Genomic DNA, 27,748 nt, shown 5'->3' with positions numbered 1-27,748 from the left:
CGCAACGAACGCACAAACGCACGCACGCACGCACGCGCACGCACGCGGCTCGGCCCGCGCGCTCCCCACTGCGGGGGGGGGGGGGTGTCAACGCCTGCGCTAGGGACTGTATTTCCCAGCATACACCGCGGCGACGCCAGCAATCCCCGAGGAGGAAGCTCGACACGCAGCGGTGGAGTAGCGGCAAGGCGGACCCCATCGCACGCACAAACGCCGGCACGCACGCGGTGGCACCCCCCCCCGTCCCCGCCCCCTTACGCCCTGTGCTGGAGCGCGCCCGGGCGTGTGCAGGGCGGTGGCGCGGGCGCGGGGGCGCGCGGTGACTGTTGGGTTGGCGCTGAGGGGAGGAGGCAGCGCGGCCGTCGCCGTTGCGCAGATCCGGGCCGCTGTTGTGGGGAGGGCGCCGGGGCCAGTGACCTTCCGGAGGCGGGAGCGAGCCAGGGGGCCCGGGACGCTAAGAGCTGCTGCCGCCGCCATGAACAACTCGGGCGCCGACGAGATCGGGTGAGGACGCGTAGAGCCGCGCCGCCGCGTCGGCCGGCCCCCTCCCAGATTTCGCCTGGCCCGTCAAGGTCACACTACGGGGCCGCAGCCCGGGATCCCGCCGCTTCCTAGCCGGGGGAGGGGGATCCCGAGGGGGTACCTGAGGATTCTGAGGGTCCCCGCTGCTTCTTGGCCCGGGAGGATCCCGAACGGGAGCCTAGGGGAGCCGGGAAGGGCCCACCGCCACCGCGACCGAGTTCCCCGCTGAGGGACTCCTGAATGGGACCCCGTGGGGCCCCGGAGGGACCGCCGCGCCCGAGTTTACCATGGGGATCCCGAGCGGGAACGTGGAGGGTCTGAGGCGCCCTCACCGCCCCCACGCCTGGATTTTCCTCTGGGGGAGCCTGAACGAGAACTCAGAAGGGTCCCGGGCACCCCCTCTGCCGCCGTGCCTAGATTTCCCACTGGGAGACTTCAAACGTAAATCTACAGGGTAGGCGCCCCAGTGCTTGTATTTCTCCTGGAGGACCGGAACTGGAACCTGGAACTGGAGGACCGGAGGGTTATGAGGCGCCCCCAGCCCGCGCACAAACTTCGTGGGTCGGCGCACGTGGCGGACCCGACGCGGGGGTTCCGGTTCTGCAGCCGCCCAACTTTTCCCACCGGAGACTCTGGGCGGCATCACACCCTTTCCAATGTATCTCTCCTCCCCCGCCCCCGAGTGCTATGAACAAGGAAGGGTCACAAACAGAGAGCTCTCGGGCCAAGGTCAGGGGGATTGGTCTGGGCACCCCGCAGCATCTGTGACTGTTGTTTTTACGTTGACGGAGCGCCTTCTCACTCTGCCCCCACCTAACCCCCCCCCCCCCAGGGGTGTGTTTAAAATAAAGAAAAAGGGAAACGGCGGGTGGGCAGAAAGTCTTACTTCTGAGGTCTTTCTCTTGGAGCAGCTATTAGAGCAGGTTTGTTACAGCTGTTTCCCTTTAATTATAACCTTGTCTAACGCTGAACCAGCCGAGATCTCGAGAAGCTATCCCAAAGGAGCTAGAAAATGCAGTTCTGTCTTAGTGGAGGGGTTTGCTCTAGTTTTCTATGCAGAGACCAGCTCCCACTGCACCAGCGTAATCTTACAGTTAGATTTTTTTTTTCCTGAAGAAAATGGCAAAACAGTGCGGGGTGCTTTTCTGTGGCCTTGTGTACATTTTGGGGGGCCCTTAGCTTTAAACAGATGTGTTTTTTACAAAGTAATTGATTTGGTGAGTCAGTAATTGTTTGCCGGTGGGAGGCTGGCATCACTGGGCCTGCATCCGGCCCACTGCGTAAACCTTGAACTAAAATGTATGAAGTGCTTATGCTTACCCCTCCGAAAAACCCCATGCCATTTAGAGGACCCGTTAGGAAAGCATTTAGCTCCCAACTGGTTTGTTTTTTTTTCCTCCCCCCGCCCCAAACTAGAAGGCTGTGTTCTGTTAGGTAACTCAAAGGTTGCAGCACTTCTAACAGGAAACTAGGAGGCAGGGAAAGAGTTGGCATGGTTCTCACATCCATAGCACATGCACATGTCTTTCCAGAGCACAGGGGTCTTCAGGCCTGGGTTGCCTTTCCTTCTCACCAGGAGAGCAGAGACGAAGGTTAGGGAAGGAAGGGAGTCTGGAGGCCCATTAGGCCTGCCCCTCAGGAATGCCCATGAGGAGGAAGGGATGCCTGGCATTTTAACCCTTTGACTTGTCCCAACTCACAGATCCCAGCCAGGATCTGAGCCCAGATCTGGACTCTCCAGACCTGTGGGCAACTTGGGAAGGCTGCAGAGTGAGTAGCAGAACCAGGATTGGGACCATAGATCCTGCCTGGAGATAGGTGTTCTCTTCCCATCCTGGTAAACCTACCCGGATGGTCTCAGTTTTAAACTTGTAAATCACAGGTGTCCCAGAAACCTTTTATTGCTTTGCAATTAAAAATCTGTTGCCAAAAAGTACTGAGAAGTTTCTATTTTGTGTGGAAATCTTGTTTGTGTTGGATATGGAGTCCTGGGTTGATTCTGATCTCCTTGCTATGCAGCTTTGTTAGTCAGGCCCCCTGGTGATGGCCCTTCTGCAATTTTCTGTGAGAGGAGCAGGGTTTCAGCTTTGGCAGGGTTACCATGTGGGAAGTGTATTGTGCTCAGATCCAAGCAATGGCAGACATTATCAGGAGGTGGCAGGTCTGAGTGATATCTTATGACAGTCACCCTCACCTCTGACCTCCTTTGCTTTGGTGTCTGGTCTCTGCCCCAGTAGCTCCCAAGGGAACACTTGACAGGTAGGAGGGGCTACTCTCCTTTCTTTGATAGACACACATGTGTGAGTGCACTGCGGAAGCTTTAGGAAATGTGTGGTTGCATGGGGCACCATTCTTTCCTGGTCTGTACTCCTGGATTTGTCTTTGAAGGAAGCGCTTCCCCAGCTCTTGACTACCTGAGTTGGCTTAGAAATCAGCATAAACTCTGTTGGGAGAATGGAAGCTGGGTGAGACCACTGGCTTTAGTTAATGTTTTTAGCATCCTTATTTTCACAGTCAGCTGGAACAGAGCAAGGGCTAGGTCTTGAGGGCAAAAGGATGACAGGAGCTGTGGAAGTCACCTGTAGTCACGTGTAGCCCTTTGTAGCTGATGTGTGGAAGGCTAGATGCCTTCCCTTCTGAGGAAGGCCTGGCAGTGACAGACTTTCCTTCCCCTGCTGTGACCTTGGGAAGTCAACTTAAAGAAAGGTCCCTTGATTCAGATTCTTGGTTAGGGTCTGTGGGTGGATTTCCGAGGGCGCCTGCCACCATGTTGGTGCTTCTGGGTGCTGGGGGGAGGGCTCTCTCCCTTTACAGATAGACAGAGCCACCCAGAAGTGCTTTGTACCACCCACCTCTGGGATAGCTAAACTGTGTCAGGAACTGGAGAAAAGTGAGGAAGATTTTATCTTGCACACGTGGTCCTATTTGTGTAACCAGGGACTGGTAAGACGGAGACACCTGCATGTCATTTAGGGCAGAGTTACAAGAGTGGAAAGACTTGAAGAAGGGACGTGAAGCTGCATTGGGATCATTTCAAGGAAAGATTGGGGATGTGGGGTGAATCCACGGCTGCTTAGTCAGAGAGGCTGCAAGTAGGTGACCTCAGCAGGCTGCAGCCTTGGCGCTGGCTGAGCGATGGCATGTGGAGTGGTCCCAAGGTGGAGCACTTGAGTCCTTCCTGGTCTTTCTGGAATAGTTTGTTGGAGAGACTGGAAGTAGACACCCCTAAGTTGAGTTCTGGGGTCCTGAGAGGGTGGGGATCAGGAGCAGCAATGGACTGTAGACTGTACTTGTAAATGCCTGTTTGTGCTGATTGGCCCAGTGATGTGGGAGGGGTCATTGTTCGGTTTGCTTCAGAGAGGACTTGATTTGGGGAGGACATTTTTCCTGTATGGGACAGGGCAGTGAGTGGAGGGGCTCTTGCTATCACTCAGCACAGACTGTCCTGGGGTTTTCTTCCATGTCACACAGCCCCCACAGTTGTCTAGGAGGGGATGCTCTTCCCTGCTGGCAGGAGGGAAGCCTGAGTGTTGAAGGCAGGAGCTGGCATGGAGGGGATTTGGGGTGAGGCCCATGGGCAACGGCTGTGCATGGCCTCCTAGGGCCACCTCCCTTCTGCAGGGAAATGAGGACAGACAGACTTAGGGAGATCAGGTCCCAGTGTGTCTCCACTGGAGACCAGGAAGGTGCAACATAGGCTCTGAATAGTATGTTCTTTAAAAAGAAAGGGTCGTTTGCTCAACAACTGACTGGTCTGGGCCCTCTGCCCCTGCCCCTTGCTGCCTTGGGTGGGCTTCTTGCCAGGCAGGATGGAACTTCCCAGAGCCTGCCAGTGTGCTTCCAGGGCAGAGCCCAGAGTGGTCAGCCCCAGCCAGAGGAAGCCACTGAAGACCAACTTTCTGGTGCAGATACTACATAGTTGCTCTGAAGTCCGCAGGACAAGAGTAGGGTAGTCATCCAGAAACAGATTTGGTTTCAGCAAGCAGAACATTCCAGGGGAATGTTAACTGGAGCCTGGTGCCTGGTCACCTATATAGAGCCCCTTCCAGGAGGAGGTCACCAACCCCTCTTGAGGTAAAGGCCCTGGGAGTAGGACAGCCTCTCTCAGATCCCCCAGGTGGTGGCATTTCCTGTTTCTTGACGTTTGTTCTCTTGGGAGGACCTGATAGAGCCAGGGAGTCTGCACATGAGTTTGGGGAGTGCAGGGTCTGTGTGGCCCTGACATCCAGTTTCAGCTGAGTAATGTTACCCTTCAGAGCAGGGAAGGGCTGGAGAAGGGAAGCTGGCACTGCTGGCCAGTCCCTTAATCTGCAGAGTCTCGTGTATACATGCTTATAGACTCCTGAGGTTCACGTGGTGCCAAGTGAGTCTGTCTGGGCTGTTCCTGGACGGCCGGCAAGGTGAACAAGCCTCCCCCTGGTGCCAGGACTGCATGTCCGTGTGTGTCTTGCTGCCAGGGCAGCGAAGAACTGTCTGGGCTTGTCCTGTGGGGGCCTTAGTCTCCAAGGTGTCGGAGCACCTGTTTCTCACTCACCCTGGTGAGGTTGGCACCCAGGGCCATTTTTATTGTATTGATTACAAAAACTTAAGGCTCAGAGGTTAGGGCTTTGTGCTGGGCTGTGAATAGGTCCCTGCTACCGTGAATCAGCTGGCCTCCCAGGACCTTCTGGAACCTTCTGTGTGTAGACTGGGAAAGTGTGCCCTCAGAGCAGGAGCAAGGGAAGTGGAAGCACATAAAAGTGCCCAGCAGGCTGCCACCCAGCACAAAAGCTAAGCGTGTTCTTCCCCGCTGCATAAAGTAATGGTCATACAAGAGGTGCCTCTTACCAAGTGTCTCAGATATCCTATGTGTCAGTACTGTTGTTTCAGAAGAAACCTAAATTCTACGATTTCCTCAGTGATGAGAATTTCCTAATTTATAATCTCATGTAATTTTAGATTTACAGAATAGTTACAGATTAGTAAGAAAAGTCCCCGATACTTCTGTGAAAGGTTTTATTTATTCATTTTTAGAGAAGGGAAGGAGAAGGAGGTGGGAGAAAGTGAGAGAAACATCAATGTACAAGAGATACATCCATTGGTTGCCTCTCGCACACCCCCAGCTGGGGACCTGGCCTGCAACCCAGCCATGTGCCCTGACTGGGAATCAAACTGGTGACCCTTTGGTTTGCAGGCTGGCACTCAATCCACTGAGCCATGCCAGCCAGGGCTGCCATATTCTTTATCCAGCCAGATTCACCAGGGCCTAGTATTCTGCCCCATTCATTTGTGCATGGGTCGTTTGTTTGTTTTTTGGTTTAAGCTCAAATTTATTTAGTAAAGAAAATGCAAACAATTACTGTTTAACAAGAGACATACTGAAAACAAAATAACATAAGAAAGCTTATATAAAAGGATAATTGGTCTTCTGTTTCTAGCAATATTTGAGACTAGCTATTTAGCCTTGGCCCCATGACTCGGTTGAAGCGACATTCTGTGAACTAGAAGGTGGCCTGTTGGGTTCCTGGTCAGGGCACATGCAGCTCACGCATAGTCTAGGGTTGGATCCCCAGTCGGGGAGTGTACGAGAAGCAGTCAGTTGATGTTGATGTTTCTCTTTCTCTCCCCCTCTTTTCTCTGAAATCAATCAATAAATTAAAAAAAAAATAAAAGACTAGATATTTAGATAAATCCTACTGATACAAAATACATAAAATGTAGGACACGACATTATTTCAGAAAAATGTTTAAATGTGTGGATGAAGAACATGTGTGTAGAGTATAAATACACAAAGCACAAGAAGAATGCTGCCACGAGCAAAAATCTGCAGAGAAGCCAAATTACAGATTAATACTTGCAAAGACAGCAAGTACTAGAAATATCAGAGACTAAATAGAAAATATATTTTAAAAATATTTTATGGGAAACACAAGGTACTGAAAATATGATGAATAAACAAAAGACTATCAAAATGTTTTGCTTGAAGTAATACCAAATAGAACTCTAGAAATAAAAAAAGTGAAATTGGAACTACATAGACACTAAGTTGAAAGTTAGGTACAGCTGAAGAGGTCATTGTAAACTAGGTAATACTTCTAAACCGTGCTTGGGTCTTTAGTGAAGTTTTTGAGAGGAAGTGGTACCCTAATGCTGTTTTGTGTGGACCTGTTTGTGTGTTCCGTTTTCAAGAACAGAAGCATTCTCTTGAATGCACACAGCGCAGTGATAAAATTGGAATGCACAGTATCGATGCCATGTTGTTATCCATCCACGGGGCAGATGCCAGTTCTGTCCATTGTTCAGGTGATGGCATTTCTAGTTTTTTCCCTTTAATGCCTAATTTTGAAATTTAAGTAAGTGAAGGCTGGAGCCTGGACTGGTCCAGCGGGTTCTCCCTCTGTGGGTAGGCGGTGCAGGTTGATATGCTTGGATGGGCAGCAGCTTTATTACTTTACTGTTCAGTGAATTCAGTGCTAAACAGAGGCTGGTATTCTCTAAGGGGATTGGGGTTTGTTTTAATTTTGTTTTTGAGAATGCTTAAGATCTCTTTCCTGCACAAAGCTGCTTTTCCACACCAAACCCTTGGGTATTCCTGTTCTAAAGTGCTGGACAAATGGGCAGTTCCTCAGCAGCGCTAGCCCGCCTCTGGCCCTTGTCTTTTGAGGCCCTGTGCCCCTGCTGGGTGCCAGGCCTCAAGGGGTTGGGCGTGCTGGCTGTGGTTGGGCCTGAGTCACAGCTTGCTCTGGGCATTGCCTGGACAGTCCTTGGAGAGTGAGGCACAGATGGAAGAGGCTTCCCTGGCCACCCCCATCCCCCGCCCCTCAATTGTTGGAAAGCGGGAGGCCTGCAACACAGTTTTAAGTTAATGAGGCCTAAATGTGAGCCTCACTGCTGCTTGGTCAGCATGTTCCCTGAAACCTGTTCTTACCTAGCTCCCTTCTAGGGCACTGGAAGAATAGCCATGGCTCAACACCTGTCCTGAGTCCCCTTACAGTCCTCTCCAACCAGGGACAGGTGGTGGCCTGTTTGTTGGCATTTTGAGGTTGGAAGTGGTGGGAAATTGTTTCTCACTCAGTAAGTTTAGATTGCCCTTCCTTAGAGAAAAGGCAGATTGGAACAAGCCCCTGACAGCCCTGCTGTTACAGGCATTTTGCCAGTAGTTGGTATACCAAGGCTTGAGTCACCAGATGGAGCAGAGGTGACATTTGTACCTGTTCCCATGATGTTTCTGTCCTTGGGCAGAGGGCAAGGCTCCCTGTCTGGCGGTTCTCTTGGTTGCTCAGGAGGTAGAACGGCAATAAGCTTTGCAGGGTGCTTGTGTCTCAGGCGGGGACTGAGCCTGGGCCACCTGCCAGCATCTGAAGACCCGCCAATCAGTGCCTCGGTCCAGCTCTGAGGGTGGCAGTGGTAGTGTCTGTCCCCTTTTCCTGGGTGAAACAGGCAGGATGGAGAGCTGCCACCACTGCTGCTGGAGCCCCCTCCCTCTACCTTCTCTGTCATACCTGCTTCCAGGACTTTGAGAGGCTGGAATGATGTGGAGGGGCGCTGAGGGTGAGGCTGGTGAGCATTGTCCCCTGTGGAAGCTGGAACAGCTGTGGCACCTTGGTTCACTTCAGGTCCAGCCAGTTTGAAGGTGGTGTGAGAGGGAAAGGCAGGGGCTGCCACGCCTCTCCCTTGTGTAGAGCCCTCCCCTGGGGACAGTAGGGGGACTCTGGGTTCTGGACTCACTGAGGGCAGACACAAGGCCGGTAGGCTGCAGGGATGATATGGGGTTCCTCCCGAATCTTCTAGTGTGTCTGCTCGAAAGTACATTCCAGGCCACCCTGGGGTGGGCGACGTGGGCTAAGCATCCAGTGCTGGGTCTGGAGCTCTGGGGACCTTCCCAGTGATTTGTGGGTCCTAGCTCATGACCATATGGTGGGTGTCTGAGGCTTTGCCCTACAGTCCCTAACCTTGCTGCCATTCTGGTTTGTCACCTGTGATCTCAGATCTTGATTTCAAATGAACAGTATTGCAAGAGTGGTAGGGTAGGGACTTGCTATGGTTGTAGTCTACGTGCACGTGCAATTCGCTATGTTTTAACACTCAACCTGCTGTGTTGGCAGGTCTTGGAGTCATTTTTTGTGTCTGCAGCCAACGAGGCCAGGTGATAGCCGAGGCTATCCTGTGCCATTGCCACGACTGTGACAATGTGAGCATGTTTGCGTGAACTCCTTTGGTGGTGTGGATTACTGCCTTGGAATGGGTCAGATGGGTGGCGTCTTTAATGCAAGAACCATTTGACCCTAAATGTTTTCTTGTTGAATTTCAGGAAGCTCTTCGTGGGCGGTCTTGACTGGAGCACCACCCAAGGTAGGTGCTGTGGCTGGGTGCCAGGTGCTGCAGCTGGGTGCCAGGTGCTGCAGGTAGACTGACCGTAGTTTTCAAGTTGTGTTGTGTGAATTCATCTCTTGCTATTACCTCAGGCTTCTTTAATTTTTGATTGATTTATTATCTTGATTTTTGGAATATAAGGACATTCAGTTGGGCATTGGTGGGGGCCAGAAGGAGTGCAACATTGGCTTTGAAATGGTTAATTTTGTCCTGATGTTTCACAGCAGAATTAGGGGGTGAATTAGACTGTAGCTTCCTAGCTCAAGACCAAGGTAGGTTCTGGAGGCAGGAGGACGATTAACATGCAGAATGTGACAGCCAGGGCTTTGCCCAGCTGTCAGTGACTTCAGACATAGCAGAAAGAAGCTTGTTGTCAAGTGGCCTTCAAAGTGGTTGTTCTGCATTTTCTTAAACTTCATTTTCCTGTGTACCTTCGCTACAGCCATGCATAGTTGCAGCCTTTCTAGTTTATATGGAGATGTGATATACCCATCGTGTGGAGTCCCCCATTCTTCCTCAGGTGTCTCCTGTCCTTCACCCTCTTCCCCTACCCCCCAAATTAGATTAGTCTGTTTAAAAGAGGCTAGTTGCACACTTTCTGGGTCAAACTGATGAACCAGGAGAGTGACACGCGTGTGCATGCGTGTGTTTTCGTGCCAGCTGCGACGCTGTGCTTTAACACTCTGGTGTGTGTGTTTCTGTCCCAATCTCCGAGCAGAGACTCTCCGCAGCTACTTCTCCCAGTATGGAGAGGTTGTGGACTGTGTGATCATGAAAGATAAGACAACCAACCAGTCTCGAGGCTTCGGGTTTGTCAAGTTTAAAGACCCCAACTGTGTGGGCACAGTGCTGGCCAGCAGACCGCACACACTGGATGGGCGAAATGTAAGTGTCCAGCTGCCGCTGAGCTCCCTGCCATTCTCTGTCATTTGACCTTCAACCCTCTGGGTCTGAGCTTTCATGGATGTTTATGTTAAGGACTGTTGCCTGTGGGGGTGATCTAAAAAAGCATGACGTCTCTGTGTTTGGGCCGGAGGTTGGAGTAGGAAATGGATAGGGACATGGTGTAAATTGATTAGAGGGAGTGCTTGTGTGTTGTGCTGCTGGCTGCTGTTGCTGATACTTTCTTTTCTAGAGAAAAGAACTTCATATTCACAACTGGCATGTTTGAAACTTTCTACAGATCGACCCAAAGCCATGTACACCTCGGGGGATGCAGCCAGAGAGGACGCGGCCAAAAGAAGGCTGGGTAAGAGGCTGGGTGGGTGAGCTTGTGTGCTCAACAGCCAGTTTAAAGGATACGTGTGCCTTTGTTGTTGTTTTTCAATTACAGTTTACATTCAGTATTACTCAGTATTATTTTCAATTGTACTGCACAGTAGTTAGACAAACATGTGCGTTTGTTCTGGTGTTTGTGCTTGTTGAGATTAGGAGTAACAGAAGGTCTTCTCCTTTGACAGTTGACCAGCTGAGAATTGCTCAGATTTATTCAGCGCTGTAAAATTTTTATCTTATAGCCAAGAAGAAAATTTTTATTAGTCTACCTTTAAAAAAAATGACAGCTCATACCCATTTACCATTTAGACCAGGGGTGTCCAAGCTTTTGGTGCTCTGGGCCACACTGGAAGACGAGTTGTCTTGGGCCACACATTAAATATGTCGCAACATGTAATCACAAAAATATTTCATAATGTTTTAAGTAAATGTACGATTTTGTTTTGGGCTGTATTCCTAGCCATCCTGGGATGCATGCAGCCCGTGGGTAGCAGGTTGGATGTCCCTGATAGAGCCTTAGGTTTTATCTGCCCCAGGTGCTCCCAGCCTGCCCAAGAGGACCAAGAGCATCTTCTCTGTTCATGCCCTCACTCCTCTCTGTTTGGTGGCCTGGTCATCCTTGACTCCAAGGCTTCTACCACCCAGCTCTGCAGCTCTCCTTCAGACACAAACCTGGTCACTGGTTGCTCGAACAGCCAGTGTGATGATTCCTGGGGGTTCCCTGTGAGCTGTGTGTGGCCCCTGGCACTGGGTCAGTTGGGGCAGACCTATCCTCTGTTGCTCCCTGCCCATACCTCCCCTTGTACCACCCAGTAGTTTTCAGAGAAGATTGTCGCCCAGAACGCTCCCATCCTTGCAGAAAGTCCTACTGAACAGAGCTGGTTGGAGACTGTTAAGAAGCTGTATGTAGGCCCCTCCACATGTGACTGATCACAGGTCTAGGTGGAGGCTTGAGACCTGTATTTCTAGCAGGATCCCAACTGCTGCTGGTAGACAGGGGCGTCAGACTCCTGAAACCATTTTTATTCTTCCAACTTTCTGTTAGGAAAGTTTTCAAATTATAGAAAACTAGATTCATTAATTGTTACTATTTGCAGTTATCTGAATTAATATCCATCTTTGTCTATATAGACCATTCCTAAATTCTGTAGTGTGCATCTCCTAAAAGCATGGACTTCTCACAGAATCCCTGTCCCCCCACAGCTAAAATGCCCTTGGTGACAATCAGTGTCACCCCTGTCCATACCACCATGCTCACATTTCTGGGATCGTCTCACAGGCAACCTTCATAACTTTTCAGACTGAACTCCAAGCAGAGTTCAGATTCCGTTTGGTTATGAATGTCCTTTAGTCACTTGGCAGTTTTATTAAGAGAATAGACACAGGCCATAACCCGCACACCAGAAGAAACCTTGCCCACCCTCAAAATTGCTAATCATTAGCAGTTGGGACAGCCCTGGCTGGTGTGGCACAATTGGTTGGAGTGTCGTCCCATACACCAAAAGGTTGCGGGTTCAATTCTTGGTCAGGGCACTTACCTATATTGTGGGTTCCCAAGTCAGGGTGTGTACAGAAGGCAACCAATTGATTTTTTCTCTCATCAATGTTTCTCTCTTTCCCCCTTTCCCTCCCTCCTCCTCTCTCTAAAAGCAATGAAAAAAATGTCCTCCAGTGAGGATTAAGTAGTCTTAAAAAATAAAAGCAGTTGGGATGACTTAATCTATGAGCTCCTTGGGCAGAAAGAAGAAGGGAATAGGAATAGAGGGGGTGGGAGGGGCAGCATTGTAGAGCAGGAGCTGAGTTTTGGGTCCACCCAGGGAGTTCAGGTGGGCCTGTTTCCTTCACGTTGGCCCTCCAAGTGATGAACTAGGCTGAAGCATTTTCCTCCAAGGTAGGTAGGTGTGAGGTCATTCCACAGATAGCAGGATCAGAGTCAGGGGTAGTGAAAGACAAATGATGGAGTGGCTCTTCAGTTACTAGAACTTTCCATTGTCATTGTTGGTCACCAGCTTGAAAAAATCAGACTCATCAGTAGTTTTAATCATGGAGGCCCCCTTGTGTCTTCCTTATGCTCCTGAAATCCTTAGTTTCACAGTGTAGAGCTTTAGGTTATGTAGCTGTTGTGGTTCAGAATAATTGAACATAGTACTGTAGCCTGCTTTTAAATGCACTTGAAAAGCAGTGGTGCTGTAGTGCTGGATCTGGTCTCCTTGGGTTTCTGGGAAAATGCTGTTCTTGGTTCTCTTTGAACTCACTGGACTCTCAAGAGTGTTCGGTAGCTTTAGTGCCTCTCAGACCTATGCAGGCACTCAAAATCCTGGGGAGCATGCTGAGGGACCCACACGTGGACTAACCATCTTTTCCTTCTTGACACAGCAGAAAGGATCCAGGAGCGATAACAGTAAATCAAATAAGATATTTGTCGGCGGAATTCCTCACAATTGTGGTGAGACAGAGCTCAGGGAATACTTCAAGAAATTTGGAGTGGTGAGTTCTTCCCTCACCACCAGCACCCAGGCAGCAACTGCTCAACTTGGCCTAGTTGAGACAGGCACGATGGAGCCCTATGTCCTGGGGAGGCTCAGCCTACAGCTCTGTCCTCTTGCCCCTCATCCTTCCAGAACAGAATACCCAGAACCCCAGCCTTTCCCTTCATGGCCATTTACCATCCTAGAGAATAGTCATGACTTTTCCAGGCAGATATAAAACTCTACAGGCTGGTGTCCAGGAGGCCTTCTGGTTGGTTGTGAGGCACTAGGGAGTGTTGCTGAGAAGCCAGTCTGCTATCTTTCCAAAGCGTAGGGGGCGTTCCAGATCAGGTTCACCTGGGACCTTGGGCTAACTCCTCATGCCCAGGACCCCAGGCAAGGTACCCTCCCCTGGTAGCTGCACCTGAGGATGGAGCCTGGCATAATGGGGGACTTTAGAGCAGAGACTGTTCCGAGATCCTTGTACCAGCAGTGGGACCTCACTGTATGGGGGGCCCTGACCCAAGCCCATTGCTCCCTCTGGAGACCCTCATTGCCATTTAGGCTCCAGGCTTCACAGGAGATATTGGGTCCTGTGTCCTGCTCAGTATTTCCTCTGTGACACAGAGCTCCTGAGGGTGGTGCTGTTTTCTACAAGAGGATAAAATCCTTTAGAATCCCATAGGGGTTGGAGTTAATCGGGGCTGTACAGGGAACCCAGTTGTCATGGGGCCAGCAGAAGAAAAGACGAGAATAGGGTGCCAGCCTTTGTGGGGCTGTCGCACAGTCCTTCCCAGGCTTCTGCTACTCAAACGCCCTGTTAACAGTGTGGCCCTGCCTGCTCTGGCTGTGACATGTTTGTCAGGTGGCTCCTGAATGTTCAGTGGTTGGGACCAGGGTTTAAGAGTGCCAGAGTACACAATAAGGTTCTCACTTGGTGAATAGTGAGGGGGGTGATGGACAGTGAGGGCCAAGTCAGCAGGACAATGGGGACACTGACCCACCAATGCTCTGGGTCATTCCATCCTGGCATAGTGAATGGGAGGGTCACCCCACGGGTCTCCCGAGTATCATCTCCACAGTGGAATGGTGGCCTGGGCCTCTGGCCCCATGAGTCTTGGACAGCATGCCCTGGAAGGCCAGCCTTTTGCCTCAGGACTCCTCAGATTAGAGACTTCCCGGCAGCCATTTGGCTTGAGGCTTCTGTTGTAACCAGAGGTGCTCATGTGCGCTGTGGCACCCAGATCCTCGAATGGCTGTTTTCTTTTGCAGGTCACGGAAGTGGTCATGATCTACGACGCAGAAAAGCAGAGGCCTCGAGGTAAAAGAGATGGAGCTTGTTCTTCTTGACCTTTCCCCTCAGATGGCAAACTATCTCACAATTAGGTGGTGGTTGTAGTGAGCATTGCCTCAGAAAAGGGTGATTTGGAGACAAATGATTAAAACATAGACTCTTCCTGTGCAGCCCCCAGCTTGTCTGTGCTTCCCAAGGTCAGACGTTACTGTCCTTTTTTTTTTTTCTTTTTGGCTCATTCTTTTAAAGTTTTTTACAACTTGACATGAATTTGAACATGGTGTCTGTTCTTCAGTGTGCACTGAAAGACTTGTGTCCTTCTCCATTGTGAACTCCTTAGTTACAACCGTCTCCTGCCTTCAGCTCACGCCAGTATAGTACGTCTCCTGCGTTCAGCTCACACCAGTGTAGGCAGAAGTCTCATTTCATGTCGTCAGGCCAGATCTGCTGCAGCTCAGCTTGAACGTGGAGTTTCCTTTATCCATCTCATGCTTTTTTCTTGTTTTTCTCCTCAGTCAGTGGGGCTGGTGGGAGGAGGGGCACGTCCCTACCTGGGTTCCCTGAGCAGCCCTTCCTTGCACGTCTGGCCTGGGCCAGCCGGCACCCAACCTCCATGCCCTTTTGGGTTTGGAGGGGGTTTGTTTTGGTTTTTGTTTTGTTTTGTGGCTGCTGCTGTTTGTTCCTGCCCATCTGTTTTGGTTCATCAGCCGCTTTGGGCCCGGCCGGGAGCTGATCTGCTGGTCCGGGCCCTGCAGCCCTTGCCCTGCGGAGACCCCTAGAGCGCTGGGCTGCCGCCCGCAGCATGCGCCCGCCGTGCTGGAGAATAGTTTGCCATTTGAATTTCCATCCTCTTACTCCATGATTAAGTAATGTCTCCTCCCTTCATGTCGATTAAGCTGTTAAGTCATAGTCTTAATTTTAATGTAGACGTACATGCTTAGTGACATATTAAGTGTTTCATAGTAAATATAGTAATGTTAAGTAAGTTGTTTTCCTTTCTCTCTGTGAATTTTTGTGATTAACGATCTCTCTTTAGATTTCTCTTCTCCAGGTGTTAAATTATATCACACAGGTACAGGCCATCCTGCAGTCAGAGGAGGGAGCGGGCTTTGCTCCAGTGGGGTGTAAACGAAGTTTCAGTGTGTTTCTGTGCCGCTTCCTCAGTGGTGATGTCGCCTCTTGACACAGACGCGTCCCTAGACGTCCCGCCCCAGGCTCCTTACCCACGAGTCACCGCCTCTTGTACCCTAATGGACCTCGCGAGCCCTGTGGTTTCAGATACTCCTGCACTCTGAGAAAATGTTACCTTGTAATATGTGTCATCACCTATGCTGTATTTCACTATTGCCTCCGATCTTGTGAAGCCTCGAGACGTGGGGATCCTGAGGGCTGCTCTTAGATTTTCCAGGTTGTGCCCCTGCCCCCCGACTCCCAGGCTACCTGTGGCCCTCACGCTTGGGCCTGGGGTTGGGGGTGCAGGCAGGACAGGCTGGTGGGGAGAGCATTTTGGGCTTGACCCTTGGGCCCATGTTCTCCTGTGGCGTACATCGTCCTCAGCCATCTGGCTCCGTAGGTCCCCATGAGTCTCTGTGATTCCCCGTGAGCACTAGGCAAGCAGAGGGCAGGAGCGCCTCCCAGAGCAGCAGTTGGTTAGCCAGGTGTCCCAGAAACAGCTCCTTCCTACCTTACCTTCCAGAAGCTTTCACTAAGTCTTTGCATAATCTCATACTCCTCCAGTTGGTTTAAGACAGTGTCCCTGTCCTGGAGGTTCTGTGTGTATCTCTCCTGGACTGCGAGCCCTGACCTCTGGCCCACTCAGCTCCACTTCTGCCTTTGCTCACCTCATTCTTCTCTCCTTATCCCCGTCTACCCCAGCTTTGTCTCTTCTCCTGCTTTGCTGTCACGGTTCCATTTCTTTTCTCAAAACCACATGTAGATTCTTGTGTGCGTGCACATGCGGAGGGAACACTACCGAAGAGGGCTCCTGCATCCCAGCTGTCCCTCCCTGCTAGTCTTGTCACCCAGCTTTGTGAGCTGCCTTCTCTGTTTCTCCTTCCATCACGGTTTTCCTGTGATTCTGCCAGGTAGTCTCAAGGGTGGCCGTGCTACCCACGCAACACAGGCCTGCCCCTGGCTCTGCGACTTGGCCACAGAGCACTATCTCCCTCCCTCCACCCCCTGCAGTGCTTATCTTCAGCCCCTTCTTGCTGCTGGCCCTTCCCCTCACCCATCTTTTGTTCTTCAGGGTCTCCTGGCAGCTGTCTGCCAGGTGTCCTTTTGTGCTCAGAGCCGATGGGCCCTGGAAGCAAGGGCAATAGACTGAGGACCAGACACGCCACATTAGCCGGGTGGTCGCGCTCACCCAGACCAACCAAACTTCGTTTATACTGCCACTTCCTTGTGTTTGGAAAATGCTAAATTACTTTCTCTTTGAAATTCTCTTTGATGACATGGTGCCTCTTGCTCTTGCTGCTGACAGCAGAGTTGACCTGCTGGAACCCGCTGTGGCCTGTATCTTTGTGTATTTTGTTATGTAGATATGTGCAGATAGATACTGTATACATACGTATGTGACTTTGACAGGACTCCTTGGGCTTACCCAACAGTGTTGGATAAGCCTAGCGAGGCACTAACTGTGGTAGAGACCATACTGTTAACGCGTAGGACAATATATGGCTGCTGTCAGCACTAGCTACAAAGCAAATTGCAAGCCGAGGGGGAGAACCCTGGGTTTCAGTGGAGCAACAGTGCACCCACAGCACCCGCGACTGAGGCGGGGCGCTGGACCACTCCCTGCCTGCACTTGTCTTCCACAGAATATTCTAGCACCAACACGGCACACCCTGCCATGTTTCATGGCCCTCGCTGTTGGGCTGTCCGGGCTGCCACTCCCTAAGAGATGCCCCGGCTGTTCCAAAGTGTCCAAGCGGAACCCCAGCTCATGCTGGGCCCAGGCGTCTGGCGGGTCCCCTGCCTCAGTCACTCACCGGGTAGGCCCACAACCCCCTCCCTCACTTGCTTTGCTGAAGCCCTGGGTTGATCCTTCGGCCCGTCCCTAATACTGTTCATCATCCTGTTTTGTGTCACAACACCCTGCTACCTTGATTCACTCTTCGTCGTTGGCTAGGTTTTGGATTTATTACTTTCGAGGACGAACAATCAGTGGACCAGGCTGTCAACATGCATTTTCACGACATCATGGGCAAAAAAGTGTGTAGTTGTAGTTTTATTTTACCTTAAGACCAAACCAAGTCTCAGGCAACTGAGGGATGTCACTGGAAATGGAAATTCCTTCACAGAAAAGATCTGGGCAAGAGGTACTGGGGCCCTCTGCCGTCGGGTGGGACCTGGACCTCTGGTGATATGGGTCGGGTGGTGGGCGGTGGGCGTCCAGTGACATCACAGGTTGCCTCAGGCTTGGTTCCAGTGACCACTCCTTCAGATGTCTGTACTGTATTCCGATTGTTCCATCCAACCTGCGATGGGCAGCCAACCTTTGAGAATAGGTTTCTTGTAAAACTGAAAGAAATGTAAACATCCTGAAGGATTGGTTGTTTTAATTGGGTCACTTACTGTGAAATTCCAGTACCAACCACATGCTCTCGATAGTACTTAACTCCATGCAGTCAAGTGACCTCTGGTTGTTTCATCTTCATACTGTGTTGCCACCACGGAGGTAACTTTCAGAAAGTGGCCCTTAACTCCTCGTTTGTCCGGGGCCCTTAGAGCTTTTGGAGAAGTTAAAGGTAAAATGAGTAACTGGTAGAAATTCTGCTGTGTGGGATTTCTTACAGTTAGAAAAGTCTTTGGGGTCCACATCTTGGCAGGATCCCTGCTTGGGTCCTCATAAAGCCTGCTCAGTGCACCCCGGTGGCAGTCCCTGTTGGTGTGTGTTCCCAGTTGCTCCTCGTTTGGTTCAGCATGCCCAGCCCTTCTGATTGAGACACGGGAGGGAGCATGGCACCGGGGCCTGCCCAGGCAGCAAGCCCTAGCCTGCTCTCTTATGTTCATCAACAGGGCAGGAATTCATACTTTACTTACCAGAGGCTCAGGTTTCCATGCATGCTTAATACCACTTGAACCTGGCTAAGCGGGAGACACACACCTTATTCTAACATTCACTGAAGCTTCCAGTTTGAAATCAGCACAAGGACTTCAAGGATGCATACCAGTTAAGAACACCAGGTCAAAGGAGCCTCGTGCTCAATAGTTGAAGGACCTGTGGCATTTAAAACTTGAAAGGAGTGTGGTTCGCTGCCCCCACTCTGGTTGCTGGTCTCAGCTCTGTGGGGTAGAGAGTGTCTGGGTCTGGCCTGCTCAGAGCTGACACTGGTGGGGGCTTCTCATGTTCGTGGGAGTCTGGCTGCTGTTGTGAGACCTTTATTGATTCCTGCCAATTCTTCAGTGGGGATTTCCCACTGTAACAGGCGTGGGCCCCACTTGTAATTAAAACTGGAGTGGAGTGACTACACCTGAGCTCCCATAGGAAAAGAGTAAAATAACTTTTAATTACAAGGGCTGCTTTGCTTTGTAAGCAGGAGCCAAATTCCCTTAAGGAGAGTATGTTAAGACTCATTAATTCGAGCTCTTCGAAACTCCCTTGATCCCGCTGTCCCATAGCTTTCAGCTAAGGGGCACTTTGTTCCCATCCATGGAGCAGCCTTGGGGCATCAGGAAGGTGGGGTTTTTGTGCCTCTGTTGTCAGGCAGCACTGACGATTCTGACACAGAATGGTTAATTAGCTCACCAGGCTGAGACCCCAAGGGTGACTGTATGGATCCATTAGTCTCTTACTGAAATTTTTCATAAAAACAAGAAAGTCCAGGGTTCTCAAAGGCTGAGACAACCTTGGAATTGGGGCATCTTTTTGTCATCAGGGGGCAACAACAGCGTAAGTGGGGCAAGCACCGCCTTCTGTTGTGCCAGCCCCTCCCCTGGCTGTGGCTCCTGACACGTCCAGAGAGGAAGGGTCCTGGGCTGCTGACCCAACACAGTATGAAGATTGCTTACTGATCCAAATGTCCATTTTATTGCATGTTTGTTTACTTTTTGTTAGATGTAACGTAAGGCTCTTTATCACATCCATTCCCTCTGACATTATTTTGAGTTAATTGAGATTCTTTAAGCGTTAGCCTGGGGAAGGTAAGTCTTTATCTTCCTTTAGACATTTTAAATTAAAAATCTAAGTAAACCAACTGTGTTTCTCAGGTATGAGCTGGAGGCGCAGGCAGGGTGGGTGGGCTCCGGAGAGGTCCCCCACCATCGGGGTGCAGCCAGGGGCTGGCTCCTGCCACTCCCAGGGAGGTCTGTGACAGGGCTGCTGTTATTGGAATGGTCCTGGTCTCTGTCCTGGGTTGATGAGGCTGTTGAAGTTGGACGCTGCCATTTTAACTTGACTAGGAGACCCTTGTCATGCATAAAATGCTCAAGGGTCCCTGCTCTGCAGCGCATAGGGCTTGCAAAGCACGTCACAGTCACATTTGTTGTACCTGAGAAACATTTTTTTAAATATAATGATTAAAACAGAAAAAAAACTTTTTAAAGAAGAAAGCTACTGGCCTAAATAAAGTTTATAGTTAAGTATTTAGTTTTAAGTTGTAATAAGATGCTAAGTGTAGTTGTAAGTTACCTGAGGGTGTGTCTGAAGGGAAGGGGCCTGGGATCCGCACATCCTCCTGAACCAGACCTCGGTTTGTCTAGGTGGAGGTTAAAAGGGCTGAGCCTCGTGACAGCAAAAGCCAAGCACCCGGACAGCCAGGGGCCAGCCAGTGGGGGAGCCGAGTCGTGCCCAGTGCTGCCAATGGCTGGGCAGGCCAGCCCCCACCCACGTGGCAACAAGGATACGGCCCACAAGGTAAGGCTTCAGCCCAGACCAGCCACCATACCCCCTCCAGTAGACTTAGCACAGAGGTGGGGCTCCCTCCTCAGCTGGGTTCTCCTTGTCACCAGGTCCACCTCAAGGGCGGAATGGCTCTTTGTGGTATACATGGGCCCTGGCTGAGTCCCTGTCTAGTGTTTGGGCCAGTGGGGCTACAGTGAGCATCCCTGCCCTTGCAGGTCTGAGGTGCCTCTTGTCCTACAGTCCTTCCTCGTTCCTAAGGCAGGGCTTCCAGGGATAGGTTAAGAGAACCTGGTGCATTTTGGAGACTGGTGGCCAACATGTGGTAGACAGCCCACAGTGAGGGTGGATGTGGGCGTGCGCCGCCCCCCCCCCCCCCCCCGCCGCCAGCTGGTAGACTTCGATCACAGGCTTCTGGGCGATGTGGAGCTTTCGCCTAGCTAGAAGGAGAATCCTACCTCTCAGGCTCTTTGGGTCTGTCCCTGTTCTATAGACTGACATCAGCTGGGCTGTCAGGACCTCTGTGCGGGGTCCACAGTGGTTAGGGATACCTTAGCCAGAGGGTTGGGGGGCCCTGGGACAGGATCTGGGAGCCTCCACCCTCATTGGAAACCCAAAGAAGTGGCAACATCCAGAGAGAGGCAAAAGGAGGCCAGCTGGGCCCATCTGCAGCCAGGGCACCTGACCCCCCCAGTTTCACAGAGCCGTCTACACAGCTTGAGGCTTATCCCTGCTCTCTCCAGAGCTGTCTCTTTTAAAACCTGTGTTTTATTGAAAAAGAACAGTTCTGGTAAACTATTTACTGATTCCAGATGCTCATCCACCAGCAGGTGAAGGACCCGTGCTTGGCCAGCAGCGTGGCCTGAGATCCCACATGTGTACCTGAGTCCCTAGCCCTAATCTTTGGGTATCCCCTCCATCCTTTTTTTTTTTTAAAGTCCTCACCCAAGGTTATGCTTGTTGATTCTAGAGAGAGAAGGGGGTCGGGGGAGAAATTGATCAGCTGCCTCTGGCATGTGCCCCAACTGGGGATTGAACCCGCAAACTTAGTCTGTGAGATGACGCTCCAACTAATTGAGCCACCTGGCCAGGGCTCCCGTTCATCCCTTTAGACCATTCTGTTGAAGAGCTGGGGCCCTCTAACCTGATCAGTTTTCTTGGGCTCTTTCCCTGTGGAAGAGGACATGGATAGCAGTACTCAGCATTCTCAAGATCACAGGGCATGTCCCTCAGGATTGCTACATCTTCCCTGTGTCCAGTAGGGCTCCAGGAGGGTTCCACCAGCACAGCAGTCATGCTCCGGGGGTGAGAGGGCAGGCTCAGCCCCCAGTTGGTGACAATTGGGCTGACACAGCACCAATCTCCATCTTTGTTTTCTGGTTTAGGAATGTGGGTGCCAGCAGGACAGGCAATTGGTAAGTCTTTGTTTGGGAAACAGGAGGTGACAATCCAAAGTGCGGTGGGCCTGGGTCTGGGTAGTTGGGGACTACGTGCGCCATGCTCTCTCTTGACCTGTGTCCTGTGTTCCAGGTGGCTATGGACCCCCACCTGCAGGAAGAGGAGCTCCCCCACCGCCCCCACCATTTACGTCTTACATCGTATCCACTCCTCCTGGAGGGTTCCCCCCTCCACAAGGCTTCCCACAGGGCTATGGGGCACCCCCGCAATTCAGTAAGTCCTTGGGCCATGGGAAGCCTTTGCTGCACACTTTGCATAGACTGCCTGTTGTTTGCTTGAGGGATGCAGCCTGTCACAGTTCCTCTGCATGGAGGAAAGGGGCAGGTCAGCCTTGTGGACTTGCACATTTGTTGGCTTTGGCCCCCTTGTGGGCTGATGCCATGGGCTCTACAGGACTTTTCACAGTGCAGAGACCTCACTCTTTCTCATGGTTGTTCCTTGGAATGGGCCTCTGGACCTGGTCTTTGCGAGTCAAGATTGAGGGAGCATCAGGTCTTTATTCATTTTTCTCTGTGCTTTGCCTTATGGTTGAAGATCTGGTGGTTGAACAGCCAACTCACCAGGAAACTTAGGGTTCTCCTCCCGCCTCAGCACCTTCAGAACAAAACAGTGCAACTGTGTGCTGGGATCTGGGTTCGTCACAAAAGAGGAACCCCTCACCTAAACCAGAATGGCCACATGTCATTCTACCAGCATTAAGGGTCCTATATGGGCTTTTTCCTATTAAGTCCTTGGGATCTAGTTGTGTCACTGTTGGGGCAGCATTGTGGACCAGCCACATTCATAGGCTCAATAACCACATATGGCCAGTGGGCCAGGACTGGGCATTTCAGTTCCTTGGCCTAGAGCAAGTCCACATAATGACCTTGTGGCTCTTACAGAAAAGGCGTGCTCTCTTGTCCTAGGTGAAGTCTGTTTCTAACAAGATGAGAGTAATAGAAACAGTATCTGCAGTCTGAGGACAGAGTGTGGGTTGGGTGTGATTTTTGTCTTCTCAAAGCATATGGATTATGCTGTGCTGGATGGTTGACTTTTGTCCTGTCAACATTCCCAAGCAATGACCTCTGCTTAAATTACTAGCCAGCTCCCTGTGTCCCAACTGTCCACAGTTTTCATGTTGGTCTCTTAACCCTTGTCCTCGGGGCCTGGCAGCTCATGCATTTCAGGTGGAAATCTGAAGGTTCCTGGTGGCTGAGCCATGGGTGAGCATGGTGTCTGTCTGTCCTGTTTGTTTACAGGTTTCGGCTATGGGCCTCCACCTCCACCACCGGATCAGTTTGCACCTCCAGGGGTCCCCCCTCCACCTGCCACTCCAGGGGCAGCACCTCTGGCCTTCCCGCCGCCTCCATCTCAGGCTGCCCCAGACATGAACAAGCCCCCAACGGCACAGCCAGACTTCCCCTATAGTCAGTACGGTGAGTGGCTGTGCCTCCTGCCTTCGTCCCTCACAGGTGGATTTCCCGCCAGTGTTCCCAGGTCGGGTGGTCCAAGGTACGGGGAGTGGTTGGAGAGTTCATGTAACCCAGGATCCAGCAAGTGTCACGAGAGATTTAAGTTGCTTGGGCTTTTGCGAGGGTGCTAGTCATGGAAAAGCATGGATTGTGCAGCACTTGTCCCCGGGCCTGTGGGTTTGGGAACCTGAGGCCTTGGCTGGGCCCCCACAAGGATGGTGTGAGGGTGGCTGTGACTGCTGTTGGGCCAAGGGCATCCCTGGCAGGCTCGTCTTGTGAGTGCCTTGAATATCCGAGTACAGAGTGCAGGCGAGAGTGTTGGCTGGGTAGTCTCAGCTCTGGTCTGGGGCAGGTATTGGCTTTGGCGTTGGCTTTGTGCTTCACTTGAGGGGCTGGTCATGGAGTAGGTGCTTCTGAGTCGGGTCTGCAAGGTGGCGGCTGAGTGGGGGAGCTTGTGTGAGGACAGAGTGTAGCCTGGGGTCTCTTCACACTGGGTTCAGTCCCTTGCCAGTTGCTAGGTGCCAGGGCCTCCAGGGTTCCTGCGAGAGTTTTCAGCCCCTCGTTTCCCACTTCATGGCGTGAACTGTGGGTCACCCAAGACTGCGGTGTCTGCAAGTCAGTCCACTCTTACCCTACAGTGCAGTCCCACCAGCTGACCAGATGCCCCCCAGCACCCCTGCATCGCACTCTTCTTCCCTTTGGGGCCTTGCAGGGCTGCAGTCACTGAGCACATGGGTTCTCGACCCTGACGAGCAGGACGTGTTGGCGGCAGACGTGTGAGCGGCCCTGGGTGGGGGTATACCCGATCTCGAGAGTGTCCTCTCCCTACACCCTGGGGTAGTCACCCTGGTCTCGTCTCTCGCCAGGCCTGGGTACCTATTCTCAAGACCCTGCGGGCTTCGGGCCCATACTTTGTTTACACTCTTATGGTCAGGCTGAGCAGTGATATGGCCTAGGTAGGTGGCGCCTCCTCATGCACGGTCCTCACCTGCCTGCACCCGGGCACTGGACGTCACCTCCTCTGCCATCCCGGGTGGGGTGGACCCATGCTGCCCTCTGGGACATGGCCCAGGAGCTCTGCCTCCAAGTGTGCTCCCGATGGGAATCCGGGGGCCCTGGGATGGCCGTCATCCAAAGTGTGTGGTCCGGGTGGGCAGGGAGCAAAGATAGTACTGTCCCCTTCTTCCAGAAGTGCCTTCGCGCCCTCCAAGGTCAGTGGTGCAGGGTCAGGGTCCTGTTTAGTGTAGGGACCTGCTCCACCCAGATGGGCTCTGCAGGTGTGGCCAACTTGAGTCACTGAAGCCTCACGTTCCATATGTAGGCCCTGCCCACCGCTCCCTACCACTCAGTGTTTCCCAGTGCTATGGAAGCCTCGACTCTGGAGAGAGGACTGTCTGGAACCAGGGGTGCATCCGGGAGGGAGGGAGGGAGGTTAGGGTAGATCAGATGTTTCCTTAAATCCTAAAAGCTGTGCCTGAGCCCACCCTGCATGGTCCTTGAGAACAGACTTTCTAGGAGCCTGAGGTCTGTAGAACCGGGCCAGGTGATGTGTGTCTCCAAGCCCAAAGGTCTCTTCTGACCCTCAGCTCTGCCACCAGGGCCCCTACCCAGAGTCTTTCAGGACAAGTGGAAACTTACCAAGAGCAGAGAGGATAGACTGTGGGTCCATGAGGTCTCTCCAACTCTTCTTTCCATGCAGAGACAGGGTCCTGCTGGGGTTTTAAGTTGGGCTTTTTTCGAGACAAATACTCCTGGAGGCCCAGTGACACCAGGTGGGAGTGGGACCCTGGGTCCTTTTGGTGGCACTGGCTCCCCCGGCCACTCACTGCACTCTCTCCCCGCAGGTTATGGACAGGACTTGGCCGGCTTTGGGCAGGGCTTCTCAGACCCCAGCCAGCAGCCCCCCTCCTACGGGGGCCCCTCAGTGCCAGGTTCTGGGGGCCCCCCTGCCGGTGGAAGTGGCTTTGGACGAGGTCAGAACCACAACGTGCAAGGATTCCACCCCTACCGACGCTAGCTGGCTGGCGCCACGCAGATGGCTAGATGGCTGAGACCCAGGATTCAAAACTTGTGAACTCGTGACAATCACAAAACTTGGCAGAAAAATTCAGATTCAACCTTGGGGGGAGGGGCAGATGTGAGGCTCTTGGAGGTGGCTGTGGGTGTCTGGACTGAAGTTTTTAAATACATTTCTTTCTCTAACCCATCAGCACAATAAAAAAAAAGTCACTGGTTCAACAACAGGGTTAAAAAAATGTCTTCAGCTTTAATTCAAAATTTCAGGTTTCTTTTTCTTCCTTTTTTTTTTGAAATTATTTTCCTGAGCCTTTTGTTTTACCGTATATTGTAAACTTTTATGTTAAAGAAAAAAATATACATTTACAAATTGTGAGATTTTTAAGAGAAATTTTCTACAGTGTATACTGGCTTATTTTTTAATTTAAAACAGGGTTTCTGTCGGCACTGGTGGAAGTGAGGGGTGTTTTTGGTCCCCGTACTCCTGGCTTTGAGGGTTGGGACTCATTGGTCCAGAAACTCTGGAGCTTAAAGAAGCAATCTACTGAGCGTGTTTTGTTTTTGTTTATTCCTTGCTTTTGTTGATTGACCTGCCTGGCGGTGTCTGCAAGTGGGCCATGGGTACCACACCGCCTGGCTCAGCTGGCAACCACCCCGCGTCCAACTGCATACAGGACCAGGAGGCCTTGTCAGCCCACTTCCTGCGCATGTGGCTTCAGGGCATCCCCACTGACCAGTTTGACCCTGGTTTGAATAAAGAGAAGTGCGTTTGGATTAGAACCCACGTTGTGTCATTTGTTCCCTCCCTGCCAGGGAAGAACCCCTGCCCACAGAAGGACCTGCGCCTACCCTGGCTCCTCCATGGTCTTGCAACCACTTGTGGCCTGCTTGAGTGGGAGGCCTGGACCCTACCTCAGTGGGCCTGGGGGTTTTGGGGTTCTGATGGTTACAGGTTTTACAGTGGTCGGGTAGGGGCCTGGTGAGAGATGCAGAGCCAGTGTGAGAGGCCCTGGGTTCTAGGGTTCGTGGCCACTTGCTGCGTGTCGAGGAAAAGGCATCCAGACAGATCTGGCTGGGGATTGATTGGCCAGGCCTCCCCAGTCCCTGTGGGAGTGACACTCGGATTGTGGCCTTGGGCAGCCTGCTCACCTTTGCACAAACTAGGCTGTTGACATGGGTGATGTGGCACTGGGTCATCCAGTCAGGGCCCTGGAATGAAGCATCGTGGCTAGGACAATTAGAGCCCGAGAGGCAGGGCTGGGCCAGGGAGTAGGGCAGCTTGCTTCTGGCCTTCAGGCTCAAGTCCACCTGGAGACAAGTGGGGAGTAGGGGATAGGGGGCAAAGGGAAAGAAGGGGCCCTGGAGTCAGAAATGTGGAATGGGATCTGTCACTCCGTAAGGGCTACCCCTTCCTTTTGGACACACATGGGCCTGACTTGCAAAGTCCTTCTAGCATCTCAACTGCCCCCACTCCCCAGATGCCCAGGGCTTTGACATTCAAAGGCCTGAGAAGAGGTGGGTCAGAGCTTGCACATAGGCTGAGGCTAGTCTGGCCTATCCATAAAGTGGGGGTGGTAGGGACGGGCTTCTGGGTCCCAGGAGTCTGGCCCCTGGGAAACAATTGTGACCAATTATTCTAGTGTATGTGTCTATAGCCACTGTGACCAATCACCACAAAATGGCTTAACATGTTTAGCCAGTGTGCGAACCAAAGGGTTGCCTGTTTGATTCCCTGGCAGGGCACATGCCTGGGTTGTGGACCAGGTCCCCGGAAGGGGGTGCATGAGAGGCAGTCACACATTGATGTTTCCCTTTTTTCCTCCCCCTCTCTCTAAAAATAAATAAAATCTTTTAAAAACATTTATTCTCTTACATTTCTGGAGGTCTAGAGTCTGACATGGTCTCAAGGGGTTAAAATCCATAGGGATGTCATTGGTGGCCATTATTTTGTAATTCTAATGACCACAATCAAGATTTTAAAACATGTCCTGGCCAGGGAGCTCAGTTGGTTAGAGTGTCATCCTGATTTGGCAAGGTTGTAGGTTCCATCCCCAGTAAGGGCTCATACAAAACCAATGATTGCATCAAAAAGTGGAACAACAGGCTGACAGTGTTCAGAGGGGAGAAGGCAGGGAATTTCAGGGGAAAAGGGGAAGGGTTTACAGGAACAAGTGTAAAGGACACATGGATAAAAAACTAGGGGTGGGTGGAAATGGGAGGGAGGAGGGGAGGGCTGGGTGGGTGGGCTGGGAGTAAAAGATAGAAATTGTACTTCAATAATTAAAATTAAAAAATAAGAGAAAAAAAATGATAACCAACAATAAAAAAAGTGGAACAACAAATCGATGTCTCTCTCCCTTAGGTTGCCTCTGTCTAAAATCAAAAAAAGTTTTAAGGAATGTTTTTAAAACATAAACTGATTTGTCCAAAAATGAACTCAGTACCTCCAAATGTGCCAGGCTTGAGATAAAACTAATGAACAAAGCTGCCATTGCCCTACATTCCCAGAGCTCAGCCCTGGCAAATTTCCTTGTGATCTCCAAAGGGTCTCTGGGTGGCAGGCAGCCTTCCCCGTTCCCTCTCGAGCTGCTGCCACCCAGGTTTACAGAAGACGCAGGGAGGAGCAGGATCATACCATGGTATCACAGCATTAACTCTTAGCTCCTTTTGCTAGTGAAATTAATTGGCAAAATTAAGGTCCCTGGCAAACAGCATCGTGCAAACAGATTTCCTGACAGCTGGGACTCTCAGTAGCCTGTATCATACCCTTCACACCCTAAAGAACATACCCTTTGACCCCAAATGGCATACTCCCTTAGGACAGAGAGGGCAACCCCTCCTTTGACAGCCCCTCCTTTGAGTGTAATTTAATTGGCTTCTTCCCTAGGATTGTGAAAATGGCTGAGGAGATTCTGAACTTGTTTTCCTCCAGGCCTACCCAACTCCCCACAAAGTCACTGGTGTCAGCCAAACCCTACCCAACCAGCTGGACTGGAGACCAAGAGGGGACTGAGGGCTCAAAAGGGTGACACTGACACTGGCCTCTCTGGCTTTAAGAGCACCTAGGTCATC

General features: G+C 51.5%; 1 protein-coding gene across 4 annotated transcripts; it reads left to right on the top strand.

The window, feature by feature from the left end:
* The first annotated feature begins 268 nt into the window (after positions 1–268).
* DAZAP1 (DAZ associated protein 1) lies at positions 269–25,456 on the top strand. 4 transcript variants are annotated; one of them, XM_028521809.1, is made up of 13 exons: positions 306–504; positions 8,814–8,854; positions 9,594–9,760; positions 10,059–10,124; positions 12,530–12,637; positions 13,891–13,939; positions 17,040–17,122; positions 19,613–19,766; positions 21,137–21,166; positions 21,282–21,422; positions 22,448–22,624; positions 23,527–23,616; positions 24,505–25,456. In XM_028521809.1, exons 1-12 carry the CDS (start codon positions 476–478, stop codon positions 23,604–23,606), a joined length of 1,125 nt encoding a protein of 374 aa, XP_028377610.1. In that variant the 5' UTR covers positions 306–475; the 3' UTR covers positions 23,607–23,616; positions 24,505–25,456. The 4 variants fall into 4 exon arrangements, with proteins under 4 accessions (XP_028377607.1, XP_028377610.1, XP_028377609.1 ...); XM_028521808.2 differs by having other exon boundaries at positions 307–504; positions 12,527–12,637; XM_028521806.2 differs by lacking the exon at positions 23,527–23,616 and having other exon boundaries at positions 269–504; positions 12,527–12,637.
* The last annotated feature ends 2,292 nt before the right edge of the window (positions 25,457–27,748 follow it).

This window comes from Phyllostomus discolor, chromosome 8 (genome assembly GCF_004126475.2).
Source record: "Phyllostomus discolor isolate MPI-MPIP mPhyDis1 chromosome 8, mPhyDis1.pri.v3, whole genome shotgun sequence".
Classification (NCBI taxonomy): Eukaryota; Metazoa; Chordata; class Mammalia; order Chiroptera; family Phyllostomidae; genus Phyllostomus; species Phyllostomus discolor.
The sequence above is the reverse complement of the archived record's forward strand: the minus strand, read 5'-3'. Positions and strand labels throughout refer to the sequence as shown.